The following is a 20,167-nucleotide window of genomic DNA, read 5'->3' on the forward strand; positions in this document are numbered from 1 at the left end:
TACATAGCGTAACGCATCGATTCCGGCAAACGATGAAGCTAATCACGAATTTCCCCCATCATCCTCTTAGCGGTACGCTCTTATCGTCTGCAACTAACTTGAACTGATCTTTATCAAACTCTGGAATAACCAGGAGATATTTTTGTGGCTATTATGTTTCCCAAGCTAACCGCGACTATAGCCTATATAAAGGACGGTGTGGGAGACCACCTCTAGCAGTTGCGTACCGCAGAAGCCGGCAATGCGTGCCACACTGTGCTTTGTCGCCGCCCTGCTGGGTGCGGTCAGCGCCCAGTGGGAGCCCAACGTCGTCGACGGCCGGTCGGCCATGGTCCATCTGTTCGAGTGGAAGTGGGTGGACATCGCGTCAGAATGCGAGAACTTCCTGTCGGCCAGGGGCTACGGCGGCGTTCAGGTGAGCCCGCAGTGTTTATGTCTCAGCAGTACACCTTTCAAAAGGCCTATCTCGAGCAGTCATGCAGGCCCTGGCTGCATAAATTTCGTTCTTTTCTACGCATTCCCAGTTCTCAGGTGACTCAGCTACCGCTTACCGTTAATCACCCTAGCGCTTAGGAAACCATACTTGGTTACGCTGTAAAGAATGAGACGATATTGTTGGATTTCGGTATAGCGTTATTACGATAAAATCTCTCTTACGGACAATCGTCATCTTCATGGATTATGGTGCTCTCCACTGGGGAGCAGAATGTGCGTGACTGCAACGCAGTAGCCAGACGTGAGTGCACTGTGAAGAGCTACAGACCAAAATAGTAGGCGCCATTATAGAAGCATTTTATGTCAGTACTGTGTCTGTGAGTCATTTGTTAAAGCTCTAGTAAGTACATATACTATTTAATCCGAAGTATCAGGGCACTTATTCGTGCACTTCGCCTTTATAACGGCTTGAACTATGTTGGCAACACTTCCAGTGGTGTCTGAATACCAGTGGGGAAATAGCAGCCCATTCTTCATCAAGAGCTGAAACCAGAGAGTGTAATAAAATGAAATATTTATTATATAGCTACCAGTTTAGGTGAGTCAGTGCACGATCTTCTGGCCTTAACTGACGCTGAAGGAGTTAACTCTAGTCCTATACGCAATTCATCAGTGGCCAATATCTATGAACTGCTTTCGTTGACTCCATGTAACAACAGTGTTGGCTCTCCAACCATCAAGTAGTGGATGATTGCGCACAGCATTAGACAAACACTAATCAGTTGATGTACTGAAGCAAAATATGTTACATTATTCTTCACTGTCAATTCGAGAGAAACTTTATTTCTTTATAAATTTCTGCGTCCGTATTCTTGAGCTCCATCTCGAATATAGAAAGATCAGCGAAACCATTATGACCATCGACCTACTATCGATATAAACCCTTCCAGGCGATAGCAAATAGCAACGTCACCTGGCGAGTAATGACTGCTAGTCAGACAGGCGCACGGTGCATTTAGTATCAGTGAGCGTGCTGTCCATGTGTAGAATAGGGAAGCAGCATGATCTATCTGAATTTGACTGACGGCAGACTGTGATGGCCCGAAGAGTCGGCTTGAGTATCTCGAAACTGCACTACTTTATCGGGCGTTTGAGGTGTGCTGCAGCGAGTGTCTTCAACGCGTGGAGAAACCAAGGTGAATCTACATCCATACGTCATAGGGTTAGGCGGCCACTCCTCAGTAAGATGTGGAACGTCGTAGGCTGGGCAGGCTGGTGAAGAGGGCCTGGTGGCGCACTGTGGCAGAGCTAATATCAGGCTTTAATTCTGGACAGAGTAGAGGTGTTTCAGAACACGCCTAACGAAGGGCCTCCGCAGCCGACGACTCAAGCATGTGCCAATGTTAACATCACGACCTCGGCAACTACGACTGAAATGGGCAAGCGACCATCGGCCAGCATACGTTGGCGCAGTGACAGAGCGTTGCATGGTCTGATGAACAGAATCGCGATACCTTCTTCATCGTGCCGATTGGAGGTTGCAAATCAGTCGTCTTCCAGGGGAACAGCTCCTTGAGACCAGTACGGCGGGACGGAGACAAACTGGAGGCGGCTCTATTATGCTCAGGGAAACATTCCCGTGCGCATCCATGGGCCCTGTGGAGCGCGTCCAAGCCACTATGACGGCCGAGGAGTATCGTACACTGGCTGCAAAGCAAGTACATCCGCCATGACGATCTTGTTTCCCGACAGCAATGGCATTTTTCAGCAAGATAAGCGCCATGTCACGAGCCCAGGAGGGTGATGCAATGGTTAGAGGAACAAAGTGGCGAGTTCCTGCTGATGTGCTGGCCCCCCAACTCGCCAGATCTAAACACGATCTGGGATGTGATTGAAGGTGATGTCATAGCTCACAGCCTCCTTCCCGGGAATTAGGTGATTTGTGTGTACTGATGTGATGCCATCTCCTTCCAGCGACCTGCTAAGGCCTCATTTCTTCCATACTATGATGCGTCGACACACCGGTTATTAGGTAGATGGTCATAATGTACTGGATGGCCAGTGTAATGAAGACTAACCAACTGATGTAATAAAGTAGACAATCTTACGTAGACGGAAGTAGTTCTCGTTTTTGGTGTTTAATGAAGTCTTTTTATACGTAACTGCAAGTGTCCACTGAACTAAATGTTATCTGTGGATTCTAGGCGCCGTCTTTTCGGAGTGCAAGAGAATATTAAAAGTTATTAGATTTCTACGATTCCAATAAGCTCTACGTGAATTAGGGAGACTTTATTAGGATTCGATCCCATCATTATCACCTGCACCACCATTAGTTCTACTAAGCAACTTTATCACTGCTGCTACTCTCTCTCAAGTCTCTGCAGTCCATGTCTCCTTCATCTTGCGTCTAGCCATCTGCTTTTTTTCCTTAATGAGGATTTCCACCGTCATTCTTTGTTCAAATGAGTCTTCCCTATTTGCCATTTCAATCAATTACAGTCATTTAGTTTCAGCTGCCCCATAATGGCAAACGGGTGAGGTGACCCAGTGGTAAGATATGGGTCAGATCCTCTTCTGGCCATCCAAATTTGTATTATCCATAGTTTTCCTAATTTCTTAAGGGAAAACCCGAGATGCTTTACTTTAAATGATTGCGACTTCTTTCTTTTCCCGTCCACACCCCATATGAGGGTGTGCTTCTTTTATCACTATAAGAAGGAAGTTAAATTTTAATTGTCCTTCCTTCTATAATTTTGTCGTTGTGGTCTTCAGTGCTGAGACTGGTTTGATGCAGCTCTCCATGCTACTCTATCCTGTGCAAGCTTCTTCATCTCCCAGTACCTACTGCAACCTACATCCTTTTGAATCTGCTTAGTGTATTCATCTCTTGGTCTCCCTCTACGATTTTTACCCTCCACACTGCCCCCCAATACTAAACTGGTGATCTCTTGATGCCTCAGAATATGTCCTACCAACCGATCCCTTCTTTTAGTCAAGTTGTGCCACAAACTTCTCTTCTCCCCAACTATATTCAATACTTCCTCATTAGTTATGTGATCTACCCATCTAATCTTCAGCATTCTTCTGTAGCACCATATTTCGAAATCTTTTCTTCTCTTCTTGTGCAAACTATTTATCGTCCATGTTTCAGTCCCATACATGGCTACACTCCACACAAATACTTTCAGAAACGACTTCCTGACACTTAAATCTATACTCGATGTTAACAAATTTCTCTTCTTCAGATACGCTTTCCTTGCCATTGACAGCCTTCTATAATACCAGCTTTAAATTCCATTAGTTATCTTATTTCTATGCCCATTATCCCTGTTCTCGGTATTAAGTAAAAGCGCGCACGCTATTCAATTTACATTGCTTTTATTTTCGCTTTGTTCTTGTTTATAATTTACCCACACCTACTTATACTTCCAAACTTCGTTCGATTTATTCTACCCTTAGTAGCGTAAGTTGTCTCTCTACTCCATAGTAGGGCTTTTATTACTACTCTACCTTGACCTACACTCTTCACAATTTCAGTTTATATGTTGCGTTTTTTTGTTATTTACACTTCTCGGTATTTACATAACTTACAGATCGTTATTTCTAGCCTTACCTGCAAGTCTTTCGTATTGTTTCCAGCTGCGACGAATTCTGTCTTGTCCGTGTATTTTACCAGAGACCACCGCTAGGACTCCTCTTTTAATCTACGAAACAAATAACACTTATAGGCAATACAGGGTACATTCGCCAACACGTATTCTCATGTCATGGCGTTTCATTACTCTGAAAGATAGGACGTTTCCAACATATGTGTTACAAAGACATATTTGCCGAGTAGTCTGGCGATCCCAGGGTGATGCAGTGCCATCTGGAGAGGATTACGTAATTGGGAGCAGAGGGGTATGCTGGCGGTGGAGTAAGATCTGGCAGGGTCTCCCACAAATGTCCTTTACAAAAAACATAGATAAAGATTGTACACAATGGGTTAGACTGTGCGATGCTCCAGTTCACCTCGAACACAGTTCACCTCGAGCAGAGGAATTCTAAACAAAAATCTGATCCCGCAGGTAGAAATATTCCTGATAGGCCATTAACCTGTCCAGGTAGAATATCAAAATGACTATAAATTCCAGTAAATTAATGCAATCGTTACCGACAGTTTAAAATAAGTTGTCATGAAAAAATAGTTACGAGACGATGCAATCAATAAAATCCAAAATGCAAAACATGGAACTCTTTCATCAAAGACGAGGGCCCTGTATTGTTTAACGGTTTCCAAAAAACGTCCTTTAATTTACAACACGAACTACTGCTAGTTTCGGTAATCTGAGGATTTGTGCCTCTCTACATTTTTCAAACTGTCATTGGAACTGTTGTAGACACGTACATGCCATTAAAAATCCCTATCTCCCCTAGTCAAACCCACCTCGTGAGAGTGTGGTATGAGGCACACGTTTCGTAGCAACCATGTTTGTTCTTCCAGGTATCCCCGCCCAACGAGTACATGGCCATCACCAGCAGCAACAGGCCGTGGTGGGAGCGCTACCAACCTGTCTCCTACAGGATTGTCAGCCGCTCCGGATCCGAGGCCGAGTTCGGCGACATGGTCAGCCGCTGCAACAATGTCGGAGTTCGGTAAGTCTGCTCTCAGTGATTCCAATTCTGAATTAAGCCGTCTTCGTTATGGCAGCAAACGGACACCATACCACAGCTGGCTAGACGTGTACGTTATTACGGCAACAGCCATTCTGTTCCAAGCATCGTTCGATCTATACTTGAGTATTGCTCATCAGTGTGAGTTCCGTACCAGGTCGGGTTGACGGAGGAGATAGAGAAGATCCAAAGAAGAGCGGCGCGTTTCGTCACTGGATTATTTGGTAGGCGTGATAGCGTTACGGAGATGTTTAGCAAACTCAAGTGGCAGACTTTGCAAGAGAGGCGCTCTGCATCGCGGTGTAGCTTGCTGTCCAGGTTTCGAGAGGGTGCGTTTCTGGATGAGGTATCGAATATATTGCTTCCCCCTACTTATACCTCCCGAGGAGACCACGAATGTAAAATTAGAGAGATTCGAGCGCGCACGGACGCTTTCCGGCAGTAGTTCCTCTCGCGAACCATACGCGATTGGAACAGGAAAGGAAGGTAATGACAGTGGGACGTAAAGTGCCCTCCGGCACACACCGTTGGTTGGCTTGCGGAGTATAAATGTAGATGTAGATGTAGATGTACTTTTCTGACATAGTATTTATGGCTTCACGGTGGTATATACTTACAAAACATGTGTAACGAATTTCATTCATAGCTCGCAATGCAGCGATAACAGAAATGTATGTCGTATTCAACAATGAGTGCGAATGACCTCTTGGTATTCCGTATTCTTATAGTAGAGATATTTCATAATTAATCTTACTATTGTGATAACCACAACCAAGATGAAAATAGCCAGCGTGGTACCTTATCCTGCTTAACCATATGGAACCGAGCGTATTAGAAAAGTTTCCAAGATCCAGAGGCATTCACACAAACAACGTACAATAATGTGCTTGACTATCGTGCACGGAATCCTTGTAAGTTCTCTAGTAACGTTTCTTCTATCGTACCGTTCGTCTTGAAGATGAAAAAACACTGAAATATCTAGGAATGAGAAGGTGAGACTAGATTATGTCAGTTTCCAGCTGACAGTGCCGCCATCGGAGATATAAATGTCCTCGCACTAGGTAAAAATATGAAGGTAAACAGTTTTCCACTTACATCCTGAAGCATCTCTCACTTTGTTATACTCAGAGCAGTAGTTTTAACGTTCTTGGTTTACTATTATTGCGTCAGAGAAAGATTAATTGTACACCGTTTGTATTTCCACATTCCATTCAATAGTAATTTATACTTACATTTACAAGTTATACCGACGAAAGATGAAGGTAGGCATTAATATGCAAAAATATTGGTTTCTAACCGTGTATATTCCATTATCAATTGTACTAATAAGTGTATTTCGCAGACTTTAGCAGAAAAGTAAACTGTATTACGTTGACACAGACAGTTTCAACTGATTAGTTTTGAACCCTTCTTTGTGGCAGAATCTACGTGGACGCTGTCATCAATCACATGAGTGCCTCATGGGACGGTCTGAGCGGCGTTGGCGGCAGCAAACCGAGTGGATACAACTACCCAGACGTCCCATACACGCAATCTGATTTCCATTACCCACCGTGTACCGTGAACAACTACCAAGACGCTACCAACGTAAGTAGTTAAATATTTCAATGTAGAAAAAGAGAATATCGATTTTTCTGTAGCGGCTATCAAACATCACCGATAATAGATCTCACTCTTTCTATTGTAGATTAATTTTTTATGCTTTTACGCTTCAGTTTGAATTCAAGCGAAGTACAAGGCACTATTGACTAAAGAGTAGCTTCAATGGAAATCAAAGCAAATATAATGTTCCAAGATTCTAAGCTAGCGTTAATGCCTCTTTGGAACTCACAAAAGTTGGGCAGTCTACCGTATTTAATTTAGAAAATATTTTACCATCGTGGTCACGTGCCTATCTTAGTGAGTTTACCTTTACGACGGGGGAAAAGTTCATATGAGCTAATGGTCTATCTATCATATAAAAGTCAGCTCAATCTGATTTCTTGATTTGTTAATGTGTTTCTGGGACGGAGCGTGTAGCCAACTGAACACATGCGGAGGCGAATGTTCAATATCACGCAAGTATTAACCCAAACGATCACTTTAATGTAATCATTCTGGTGTTGGTCAGAAATTATGGGGAGAGATCATAGAAACCCTTCTAAATTATTTGTTGCCCTCCGATATCAGGCAAGCGTACCGGCATGCCGCTGTCCACATATGTGGCCTCAGTGTGTAACTGAGTAGGTCATTTGAAATATGTAGTGGATCAGAAAATAACAGGACGCTGGTACTGTTCCTATTCATTCTCATTCTGTACCAGAAGAATCTTTTATTTGTTAATATTTGGCTTATAATTACTTTCTAGGATATGACTGGGATATATTACTAACTCATACAGGTTGTCTCATTTATCTTGACCACCACAAATAACTGTTTGTCCAAATGCAAAATACAAAATTCTTCAAGCAAATGTTCTTTAGCCGTCAGGAGGACATCAATCAGCATGATTGCCTTCATTGTAGCTTTGTTTTTTACAAGGATATGAACAGCACTATGCCTTTTTTAAATGGCACCCTGGATTTTTTATTTGGTATATTCATTTCCTCTCCTAAAGACCTATTCCAAAATGTATCGCAGTGTACCATTCACTGAAATACAACGTTGTTAATTACATAACACGACACTGACTTTGAGCCTGGAATCACCAACTTGCTGGAGTTGTCAGAAAACAAATGACAACCAAGTAAAAACATAACACAAAATTGACTTTTGGGTCTCTTGTACCATTGACCAGGAGTAGAACATTCAAAGGTACTCCATGTGGTGACCCAGGACCTCGATACACTGATGCACTCGTTGAATGAAAGAATTATTTACTGCTTCCAGTGTTGCCTGCTGAAGAGAATTACAAACAAGCACGATACGTTCCTGCGTGTCCTCTGGAGTTGGAATATCGCGACAGACAACGTCTTTAATGCATCCCCAATAAAAAAGTTCGGAGGATTTCAATCAGGAGACCTAGCAGGCCAAGTAACTGTTCCTCCTCGAACAATCCATCTGGCAGGATGCCTTCGGTTCAGAACACGACGTACTCGCAAAGCATTGTGTACAGGACATCCATCGTGTTGATACCACATAATCATTCTGGTTCACAGCGGCACATCATCCAGAAGAGGAGGAAGAATTCGACTGAGGAATTTTACATACGCTGTGCCCATACCATTGATGAAATAATGCTCAATAATTGTAGTACCAAGCATCCTACACCAGACGTTCACTCTCCATTGACGCTGATGTTCCACCTGTCTAAGCCATAGTGGGTTGTCGCCGGACCAATAATGCATGTTCCTTGTATTTACCCGTCCTTTGTTTGAGAAGGAACATTCATCGGTAAATAGAAGATTGGAGAAGAAGTTCGGGTTGGCGAGGATTTGCTGCTGTGTCCACTGACAGAACTGTACACGATTCTGGAAATGATTCCCATGCATCTCTTGATGTAGGTGTACATGGTAAGGATGGAACCGGTGACGTGTAAGAATACGATGTACACTGGTCTTAGGAATGCCAGTCTTGTGTTCAAGCTGTCGTGTGCTCACATGTGGATTCATGGCAACGGAAGCGAGAACAGTAACTTCGGCCGCTTCGTATGTGCGAGTGCTAAGACGATTGCGTTGTTGTGGGTTGAAACTTCCCGTTTTCTGAAGCGTCGCAACAAGACGAGAAAACATCCGTCGGGAAGGTAGGTTCTTGTCAAGATATCGCTCTCTGTACAGTTCCTCTGCCTGCGTAGCATTTCGCCTACCTTCAACAACAACAACAACAACAACAACAACAATAAAAGAAATGTTATGTCGATGCAGTTTGTACGAAGGACAGCCTTTACTGTATGCCTACTCTGCACAACAGTATTTAAAAGGACTAACTTACTGTTCTAAATGAAACCGTACATAAGAAAACAGTATTGCAATTAATCAATTACTATTCTGATAGCTAACATTCCCCATAGATGAAGCATTTCTACCTTCTCTTCGCTGGTGTACGTTCTACTCACACAACTCTTCAACTGAAGGTGGTTGACGGAGTGGCGGGTGTGCATTCTCCTTATGTTTATATTTGTGCTCTGTCAACGTGAGCACGTGGATGTGTTCCATTACCCCGAATACCTTAACCAAGCGCTGGAAGCGTCAACGTCAATGTCATGTTATGTAACTAATAACGCTGTGTTTCAGTGACTGGTACTGTGTGATAGATTTTTGAATAGGTCTTTAAGAGAGGCAATGAATTACCGAATAAAAAATACAGAGTGCCAATTAAAAAAGTCATACCCCTGTTCATATCTTTGTAAAGACCAAAGCTACAACGAAGGCAATCATGCTGACTGATGTCTCCCTGACGGCTATAGAACATTTGCTTGAAACAGTTTGTAATTTTCATCTGGACTAACATTTATTTAGGGTGGTCAAGATAAATGGGGCACCCTGTATATTATTACCGAATTTGTACGAGTGTTAAAAATCAGTAAATAGCAGAATATTCTCTACACATATTTGTTAGCATTTAAATTGTTGGACAGCTCTGAGTCAGTGTTTGGAGTGAGTACAATTATCATTTCTCACCACAGGTACGTAACTGTGAACTTTCTGGTCTCCACGATCTGAATGACGGATCTGAGTCTGTGCGTGGAAAGATTGCCGCCTACATGAACACTCTCATCGGCAAGGGAGTTGCTGGTTTCAGGTAGGTTCACCGAGCAGAAATTTTGTGTGTGTTATGTAACTATAGCACATAAAAGGAAATGTGTCACCAGGAAATTCTGTGGGCCTTGATCCGATTTGCTGTACGTTACTCAGAGAATGCGCAGCAGGTGATTTAGAGTGACTATTGCTTTCTTTTCTTTTTTTTTGTAAAAGAACAGTTTCTTTGAAAAATGTATACATCAGCCATGTAAGTGGATAAGTTATCAACTTGGAAGATAAAGTCCCTATTTTATAACATAAAACTGTTTCATGGATGCTACCTGCCATGCCAATAAATTTTTGGTAAGTCGGTTAGAGACCTTATATTAAAATTAAATATTTTTCGAAAGTGTTTGACAGAATATGTATATTTCTGGATAATGTCAGCAAAAATAAATATAAGAGTCAATGTAAGAAGAACTAGAAAAGATAGGCCTGAAAATTTCACGCTTATTTGTTTACCACCCGGTTAACAGCTCTGTCTGTCACGGTGTTATTTCTCCTCTTCAGAATTGACGCAGCTAAGCACATGTGGCCCGACAACCTGGCCATGATCTACAGCCAGCTGAGCGATCTGGACAGCGGTGTATTTGGAAGCGGGAAGAGACCTTTCATCTACCAGGAGGTCATTGATCCTGGTGAGACATTAAACATATCTGACAGGGTGTATACTGAAACAGCATATGTTACAAAGGTCAGGAAGTATATGATGTGGTTTTCTTTTCATTTTTAGGCACTGAAGCGGTCAAGAAATCTGAATATGTCGGCCTTGGAAGAGTGTGCGAATTCCAGTATGGAACCGAGCTAGCAAAGTGCTTTAACAGACAAAACCAGCTGAAGTGGCTAGTCAACTTCGGTAAGAAAAATTATCTCACAACGCATGTCCTCAACTTTTAATTTAGAAATGATAGAGTTTACGTGATGCGACCAACATCCGTCTGATTCATATCTTCAAATGTTTTCTATAGTCATTAGAGATATAATCAGTTCCTATGCGTGATGCTACAGGGGTAACACTTGCACCTTGGCGACATGTGGTATAGACATTACATCCTATAATGAAATTTGCTGTTTGATTAATGATTTCTAGTTTACAGCTTGTGATGGCTAATTTTACACTCACGGCATGGCACGGAACATCACACGAAGATAGTGATGTATTCATCTCGTTGACAGATTATACACTGTATGTTATGCAGCTGTCTTGATGTCGTGAAATGGCTGGTATCTTCTTCTTCCTCTGGTGCTTCTAATGCGTCAATTATTATGTAAACCCTTCTCATCTAGCACCGAGCCCAGCTTTTGTTCCTCCTCTAAATGTTTCCAGTATTTACCTTTCCGTTCCCCACGTGTAACACATGCACAGTGCTCATTTTTTCTGTCCATTTAACGCCTGAAATGCTTCTCCAAATTCACATCCGGAAAGCATCGAGGTAGTCGTCCTCTCTCCCTCGCAGTGTCCGTGGTTCTGCAAAGTAAGAACAACAAGTCATACAATACAGTTCACTACAGTTTTCCTTAACAGCTATTTTAATGGACCATGGGAAATGCTTCCTTGTGTAAAATATTTATTTCATAACACGTATTCTTGTTTTTATTACTTGGTTACATGCCGTGTCACTGGTTATTTTACATCCTAGCTACGTAAAGTTATCAAATTCTTTCACTAAATTATTAGAAACTTTCACTTTTACCTTCTTTCGTTCTCTTGTAAAAACCATTGCGTCAGTAGTCTTTACATATATTTTAGTTCCATATTCTTCACAACTAGTTTTTCAGTTCCTTTAAAATACTGTTAAGTGGGTTTTCATTTTCACTTAGTAATACCATGTCATCAGCAAATCTTACACATTTGATTATTTTTTCTTGTACTGTCAAATCACTCTTTTGTTGAAAGCAGTTTTTAACAGTTTATGTGAAAGAAAAAAGACTTGTCTAACCCCTCTCGCAGTTTCATTTGTATCTGTCACCTCAATCTTTTTCTTACTCTTACCTTTTGTGACTTGTCGCATGGTTTCTGTATGATGCAGTACAAGGCGCTTTATTCTCTGCATCGAATTTCAGGTGAAGAGTGGGGTCTAGTAGCCGGAACCAGTGCCCTTGTGTTCATCGATAACCACGACAACCAGAGAGGTCACGGAGGTGGTGGCAGCGTCATCACCTTCCAGACCCCTAAGCTGTACAAGGTAGGTTCCTCTCTTGTAACAGCTCGCAAAAGTAACTACTTTCATACATCAGTATTTTTGGACGTGTGTTGCAGATAACTCACTTTACCGAGACATGCATCTCTCTTTGAGTTAATAATCTCAACAATCATCACCTGAGTTGGTACCAATTTTATATGACGAAGAAAATTAAATATCACGCTTAATACACCAGCACCAACATCCCAGACTTCACTTTTTTGCTCAATGTAGCGCACTTATTACGTTTTGGTTGCAATGCGAGGAAGGACTGAGCCATGAGGGATCGACCATCCTTGCTAACGTCCATACGTGTCAACGTAATTTATTAAACTCACAACTACTACAATGGAAACAGATTACGTTAATTAAAAAGTAAACACCATCCAAGCGGCATGCAGTAAACAATACATCCAAAACAGGAGCTTAAGTCCCACGTGTGTGAACCCAGAAGGACTAACGTGCTGCCTCACGACAACAATGTTAAATTACACAGCAATATGCTTTCGTCGAGCAGGAGACAAAGGGGGCTTTACAGTGCGACAATGAAAAAATGGTTCAAATGGCTCTGAGCACTATGGGACTTAACATCTCAGGTCACCAGTCCCCTAGAACTTAGAACTACTTAAACCTAACCAACCTAAGGACATCATACACATCCATGCCCGAGGCAGGAGTCGAACTTGCGACCGTAGCGGTCGCGCGGTTCCAGACTGAAGCTCCTAGAGCCGTTCGGCCACACTGGCCGGCAGTTTTTGATTGTCTAGGAGGTTGTGGTTACGTTTAGATTTCCAGTGAAGATATCTTTGTGATTGTAGCAGCTCTCTAAGACGTCTGTTGAACTTGTTCGATTGGTGCTCAAGATTTTCGGTACTGGAGATAAAGTCTCCATGTTGACCGCTCAAGTAATCTGAAATCTGTTTTTCTGTTGCTCTTGTGAAGCAAAACTATCCGCCTACCGTACGTTAACACACAGAAAATTGCTGCATTTTTTCTCGACGCAAGATGATCTTGTCCCACACAGAGATTGTGCTTACAGAGAACTATGCCAGTAAATTTCTTTCCAGTTTCTCTCCCTATCGTAGAGTTCCAGAAAAGCCCCTTGGACGCTACATTTGCCTTGAACTTGGCATCTTGGTCTTTCGTTCAGTTCATCTGCTCATCCATAATAATGCGGACATACTCGTACAGAGAAACGTTCGCTGCACTTTTGCTGAGCTTCTCGACCGTTACGTCCTGCTGCTGCATTAGGAAAGAACAGGTGTCGCAGTTCTCTCCACGTGTATCGCTTCACGTTGCGTAGTGAAACAGTAAGAGGGGCAGTACAACGCTACATGCTACATGCTATTCAGTGGCTCCGTACGAACGCAAGGCTGTCATAAAACAAAGCCTGAATCAACTTTGGTGTAGCAGTGTTTGAAGAAGGAGAATTTTTAGTCCCTTCTCCACGGGCGTATTTCCATAGGTCTAGTGCTCTCTAATATTCTTTTCCGGCACCTGATTGCTTAACGAAATATATTTGTATATGTATATGTATTTGTATTTGTATATGTATTTCACTTGTTGTAAAGTTTTCCCCAGATCTTACACAAACTATGGTAAGATTCAAGTAGAAGAAATCCATAAAATTATTTGGATTAAAGTTTGATAAGAAACCCAGTCGAAACTGCAAAATTACCTACACAAATATTTAGTTGTAATGCGAATTTTATCAAACTTTTTTTGATTTGTGTATTTCCACCCTCACAATTTGGTCTACCACTAATGTGACATACCACTACCTATAATAACAAGTGTAGAATTGCAGTTGTGTATGCTGAACCATAAACAAAGTGCATGTCTCGCAGTTCTCTCCGTATGCAGTGCTACGTGTTGCTGAATGGAATAAAATCATTAGAAAAACTGTAATTAAACCCGCTTATGATATTTATCAGTTGATAATATTTTCAGATGGCGAACGCCTTCATGTTGGCGTGGCCGTTCGGCTTCCCACGAGTGATGTCCAGCTACGAGTTCAGCAGCTCAGATGACGGACCCCCACAGGACAGCAACCAGGCCATCATCACTCCCACCATCAACTCTGACGGCTCCTGCGCCCGCCCGTGGGTGTGCGAGCACCGCTGGAGGCAGATATACAACATGGTCGGCTTCAGGAATGTCGCTGGAAGTAAGTACATACTGTCATTTGGCCCGTGCTCTGGATAACTTCGTATGTATTTCTAAAGGATTATTTTTTCTAGCAAATTGGTATCGTCCATTCACGACATTTTTCTTACATTTCTTATAAGTAATTTCTCGAGATGTATGAGTGTGGTGTGTACATACCAAGTGAAATTTTTGTTTACGCGAACGAAGAAACGAAACCTAGTCTACGCCATAAGCACGTGAAACGTCTCTAACCCACAGTGGAGTAGGATTTAAATTTCAGTTTTGCTGTGAGTTCTTCTGTAACGGCTTTATATCATTGAAAATACATCGTTGAAATCTAGCCCTATCTGTAATGTTGGTAGCTTTCAGTGGCTCAGCTGGTAAACCCATACTCAGCACTACATATTTGTAACTAGATGTGGCTCGGTTAATATTTGCTCATCTCTTCTGAGCAATCCGGCTTTCACAGAACACATCTCATTAACGACATATTTGGATAGTGAGTATTGTCCACAAGAAATATCTGAGTCCGATGCCGAAAGTATTTCAGCAGCTGTCGTCACCGTCTTCTCTTATGCACCTCTGAGAGCACTTACTAGCATGCATGAGATGTTTCTGGGAGTGTCATCGCAAGAGAAATAGTTATTATCTAGAAATGTAATCACAATTCTCAGGGATTGTAGCCTTGATAGTTAAATGATAGAGTTAATATTGACTTCGACGCAACAAATAATTCAGATTTTAATTCCGTTATTTTGATGTAACCTGACAGTTTATAATCTAGTATTCCGACATGATTGTACTATTGCAGCGTTCCATACGTGTGCTGTAGCTTAGTTAACGGTCTTTGTCTATTGCCGATGAAGATGGACGTGGTCTTAACATTTTGTTTCTTGAGTAAATTCAAGCTCTAAAAAGGAACGTACCTTCAGCGTTCAATGAAACAGGAGCGAAGAAAGAGGAAAGCATTTATGTGAATTCTCAAGTACCGTAAGACGACGAATTAGTATTTTCAGGTACATTGTTGAAATATCTAAACTGACAAACGCTTACAGATTGGAAGATGACCCCCAAATACCCCGCGCTCCATAGGCAGGTGGAATGGGAAGAATCCTTCTATGTGCCACAATGGTACATACCCTTTGTCACGCAGTACACAGAAGTTTTCAGAGTTAGAATGAAGTGTATGGTGCCCGAGGAAGAGAAACCGTGTAAGAGAGAAGCAGCCTTCCAGAGAACGGCATGGACAGAATGACAATGAATAAACCAATCGCAGTCTAAGTTTCAGAACGGAAGAAGATGGCCGCTACTCCACACACAAACCGGCTTGATATCCTGACCTGGCGAGGATCATAGCTACCAGCGATTCTGCACGCTAAATGCTCTGCTAGAATTAGTAGACTTGTTTTGTCGTGGGGAGCCGTGCCAGTGATGTGTGAGCATCATAAACGTTCCTTAAGCCTAGACTGAGTTCTATACCAGACGTGAAGTATCAGCATATCTCATTAATCAAGTTTCTTACACAAACAGCAGCATTACAATAACAGTAAGCAACGTTGTTACACTCTCTGTTATTGGAGGTCGTTTCCCTTTTCTTGATTTTGCTCCAAACCATCTTCACATAGTCTTTTCCTCTTTTTCCCATCGATCTATGATAATTTTTCATTATCATACGTTAGTCTGTTTTTTTCTGTTACAAGGAGAGACACAGAAGCTGCTGTTGCTACTAGACTGGGTACGCAGTGTTGTTCCAGTGGACAGCGTAGAAAATCCCTGGCGGGCAGTAGGAGAACTGTTGCCGCTAGCGTAAGAGATTGTCGTGAAGAGCGTTATGTGACCAGAAACATTAGATACGATGCCTGATACAACATTTTTCTCATACATTGTTTTCCTCACACCAGCTTCATTTTATATGTCCGTGACTTGCTCACTGGCCTGGAAAAATTCTAAATGATATCCCTTAGCACGTCGTTAATATTCATTAAACACTAATCACCGGTGGCTACAGACAAGTGTAATACATACCAGCCTCTGGCAGGCACTTAAGTGTGATTTGTAGAGTATCAATGTAGATGTAGACACAATGAACTGTTATCTCTGGAGCTTTATGTATTGTCGCTAAACATTAAACGATATTATCGTGAAATAGGGAGAGAGAGCCAAGGATACTATGTACGAATCGGCGTGTCTGTCATTAAAACAAATTTCAATCACTAACTTTTACCTGAGAGAATGAAGGTGTGTTGTTGGCGCCCACCTATAGAAGGAGAAATGATCGTTTTTCCAACACGCTTTTCGCCGGCCGGAGTGGACGTGCGGTTCTAGACGCTGCAGTCTGGAGCCGAGTCACCGCTACGGTCGCAGGTTCGAATCTTGCCTCGGGCATGGATGTGTGCGATGTCCTTAGGTTAGTTAGGTTTAATTAGTTCTAAGTTCTAGGCGACTGACGACCTCAGAAGTTAAGTCGCATTGTGCTCAGAGCCATCTGAACCAAGCCAACACGCTTTTCGAGTGTGGAATGGCAGAGAAGTAGATTTAAGGTGGTTCCATGAACCCTCTGGCAGGCACTTAATTGTGAATTGCAGAGTAATCATGTAGATGTAGATGTAGATGTTACAGACAAATCCAGTACATGACATTTTCGATCGTTATCTTTGCAGCTACCGAGGTTGCCAACTGGTGGGACAATGACAACTACCAGATAGCCTTCTCTCGAGGCACTGTAGGCTTCATTGCCATCAACAACGAGGCCAATGCGGACCTGAAGCAAACCCTACAGGTATGCCCAGTGTTAAGATGACTTGCTGTGCCCCGAAATGTGGCACGGTGCAGTGAAAGTAACGAGGCGCTCTCATGTTATTACAGACTGGTCTTGCGGGAGGCACCTACTGTGACGTCATTTCTGGTGACGTGAGCGGCAGCAGCTGCACAGGCAAGTCAGTCACCGTGAACTCTGACGGAACCGCCTACATCGAGATCCTGGTCTCGGAAGACGACGGCGTTCTCGCCATCCACACTGGTGTAAGTAAACTACAGTGCTAATTTCACCTGTCGCACTTAATTCTCTCAAATCGGGTTTCATTCAGTAATAGACGAGCTTTCGAGCAAAAAGTTGCCGTTATGGTGGACGTGACTCTACCATTCTCGAATTCTGTCGTTGCGGTTGTTGTGTTCTTCAGTCCGAAGACTAGTTTAATCTAGCTCTCCATGCTACTCCATCCTTTTCAAGCTTCATCTCCTAGCAACTATTGCAACTTCCTTGTTAATGAGTCTGCTTACTGTATTCACCCCTTCGTCTCTCTCTACAACTTGAACTCCACGCCCTTCCGTCCAGTACTAAATCCGTGACCCCTTGAGGTCTCAGAATGTTTGCTATGAACCGAACCCTTCTTACAGTCAAGTTTTGTCACAAATTTCTTTTCTCCCCAATTCTGTTCTCCCCTCATTAGTTACGTGATCTGCCCATTCTGAGGCACCACACTTCAAAACCTTCTATTCTTGTCATGTCTAAACTTTTGTAGTCCATGCTCCACTTCCATACATGACTGCATTCCGTACAAGTACTTTCAGAAGAGACTTCCTGGCACTTAAATCTATACTCGTTGTTACCAAATTTCTCTTTTTGAGAAAAAATTTTCTTGCCATTGCTAATTTACATTTTATATATTCTCTAATTCGACCATAACCAGTTAATTTTCTGCCAAAATAACAAAATTCATCTACTACTTTAAGTGTATCATTTCCTAATGTAATTCCGTCAACATCACCTGATTTGATCCCAATACATTCCATTATCCTTGTTTTCCTGTTCTCGGTGTTCATATTATATCCTCTTCTCAATACACTGTCCATTTAATTCAATTTCTCTTCCAAGAGCTTTGCTGTCTTCGACAGAATTACAATACCATCAGCAAACCTTGAAGGTTTTTATTTCTTCTCACTGAACTTTAATTCCTACTCCAAAATTTTCTTTTGCTTGCATTACCGCTTGCTAAATGTAAAGACTGAATAACATAGGCAATACGCTACAGCCCTGTGTCACTCCCTTGTCAACCACTGATGTGTCACTCCCTTGTCAACCACTGATTACCTCTCATGCCCCACGACTTAGCTGGCGTCTGGTATATGTACATGTCGTAAATAGCCTTTTGCTCCATGTATTTTACCCCTAATACAACCAGAATTACAATTATGGAGAAATCATGAACTATGACGTGCATATTTTACTGAAGCAAGATCGATGTTACGAGACTACACAGTCTTCAGCATGAAATCTATTACAGTTACTGTGCTCAACCGAATTCTCACAGAGTCGCTACGAGAGTGTTAAGCGTTTGGTATTTTATCACAGGAAAAATCTGTGCATCAATCGCCAAGTACACTCTTCCAATTGTTTATCACTTAAAAGTGGAGATCTCATATCGTAAAACTTCACATCACACAATACCGACATCTCATTCTAATACGAGCTGCAATGCCCTGAAACGTTCAGTGGTCGCAGGTGTGCTTTCCTTTTGCTTAACAGTGTAGTGGAACTATGCTGCAACGGCGTATGCAGGAGAATAGATCTGTGAATAGAAAATTCGTCATATGATCTTCAGGAAATCGTATCTCCTGGGGCAGAAGTGAAACGTCGGACCAGAATAATGTTTACCCTATCGTACGACTACAGCATAACAACTTATCCACTACTTGGTGCATATGACGGAGTGCTGCATTTGCTTATTAAAAGTAAACTGTATGATATTGCGTCTGATTTACACTACAGTTGGATACGCATCGCGAGTATACTGATTGCTAATGTTTATTTACAAATTTTTGCAAACTATATTTCAAAAGTTTGAAATTGGTTGTTGTTACAGTCATCACCTGTTCATATTTGCTATACTGTCTGAAGAATGGTTAGCTATTGAGAAGAACAAAAACTTCTGTTAGTGTTTGAACAGACATTCAAAGAAAATGAAGAGTAATCGCTTTCATCGTCATTCACTCAACTCTTTTCTGTTTTATTACAGTCAAAGGTCGCGTAAACATCTTCAGCGGAAACTGTGGATCAAAGAGACATGTGCTGCGTCATCGCTGAGAGACTGAAGAGACTTTGTGCCACTAGTAACTTGCATAAATTGTATTACTTTTATAGATTCTCTGGCTGATGTAACATGACACTTTGAACTCAGTAATAAAAACTTTTTTCTGTTTGTTGCTTGTAACATGTAAGCCGTGTCTTTCATATCCATTAAACGTTTCCTCTTTCTTCTGAAAACAAAAATACATTCTGTCTTTGTCAAGTATTAGTTCTGGGAAAGCAGTATTGGGACTGAGAAGGGCGATGAGGCCGGGTCTGGCCTGAACAAAAGCAATGTAGTCAAGAACGATAATATGTACAATAAAATGTTTATGTTTCTAAAGACAGATTAGTGAAGAGACAAAGAAGAAATATTATTCGGAATAGTAGTTTGTGGTGACAAACAACTGTAAAAAAAATTAATTACTTGAACAGTAACTTAATGATTTTAAATTTGTTTGCCTATCTGCTTTTCGATACCACAATTCAGTGCTCCATATATCTGTGTAGGATACTAAGATACTGCTAAGGAGAACTGTAGTTACTCATTGGTTACTTAAGGAACACGATTTTTAACACACATTCATCGTCATAAAAAGAGTTGCAGGAGAGGGTTTTGGACAAGGCGAGCTGCGATAATTTTGGCAGGTAGGTACACAGTACTACAGATGTGAAATGATTACACGTTCAGTTTTGGAGAACCAAACATATTGTGCCACACGGCCACAAAACGTACATATTAGTATGGCAGTGAACACAAGCGTTCAGACGTCACGGCAACAAGTTGTACTGGTCTCGGATGTGGTCGGTTGACATTCCATCCCATGCCGCTTGCACCTGAGCTCGCAGATCACACAGGTCGGTGGATGCACGTGGAGTTTATATCGTGGAGGGATCAGGCTGTGCCACTGGTCAAGGTGGACCATCCACAGCCGGAAGGTATGTAATGTAGCAGTGGTAAGAGG

At 42.1% G+C, this 20,167-nt stretch overlaps 1 protein-coding gene across 1 annotated transcript; it reads left to right on the forward strand.

The window, feature by feature from the left end:
• The first annotated feature begins 214 nt into the window (after positions 1-214).
• LOC126162293 (alpha-amylase-like) lies at positions 215-19,354 on the forward strand. Its single transcript, XM_049918711.1, has 11 exons — positions 215-415; positions 4,919-5,070; positions 6,510-6,675; positions 9,692-9,807; positions 10,317-10,444; positions 10,540-10,662; positions 11,871-11,992; positions 13,940-14,156; positions 16,798-16,916; positions 17,003-17,158; positions 19,153-19,354. The coding sequence occupies exons 1-11, from the start codon at positions 242-244 to the stop codon at positions 19,165-19,167; spliced, it is 1,488 nt and encodes a 495-aa protein (XP_049774668.1). The 5' UTR covers positions 215-241; the 3' UTR covers positions 19,168-19,354.
• The last annotated feature ends 813 nt before the right edge of the window (positions 19,355-20,167 follow it).

The sequence above is a fragment of the Schistocerca cancellata genome, chromosome 2, assembly GCF_023864275.1.
Source record: "Schistocerca cancellata isolate TAMUIC-IGC-003103 chromosome 2, iqSchCanc2.1, whole genome shotgun sequence".
NCBI classification, from domain to species: Eukaryota; Metazoa; Arthropoda; class Insecta; order Orthoptera; family Acrididae; genus Schistocerca; species Schistocerca cancellata.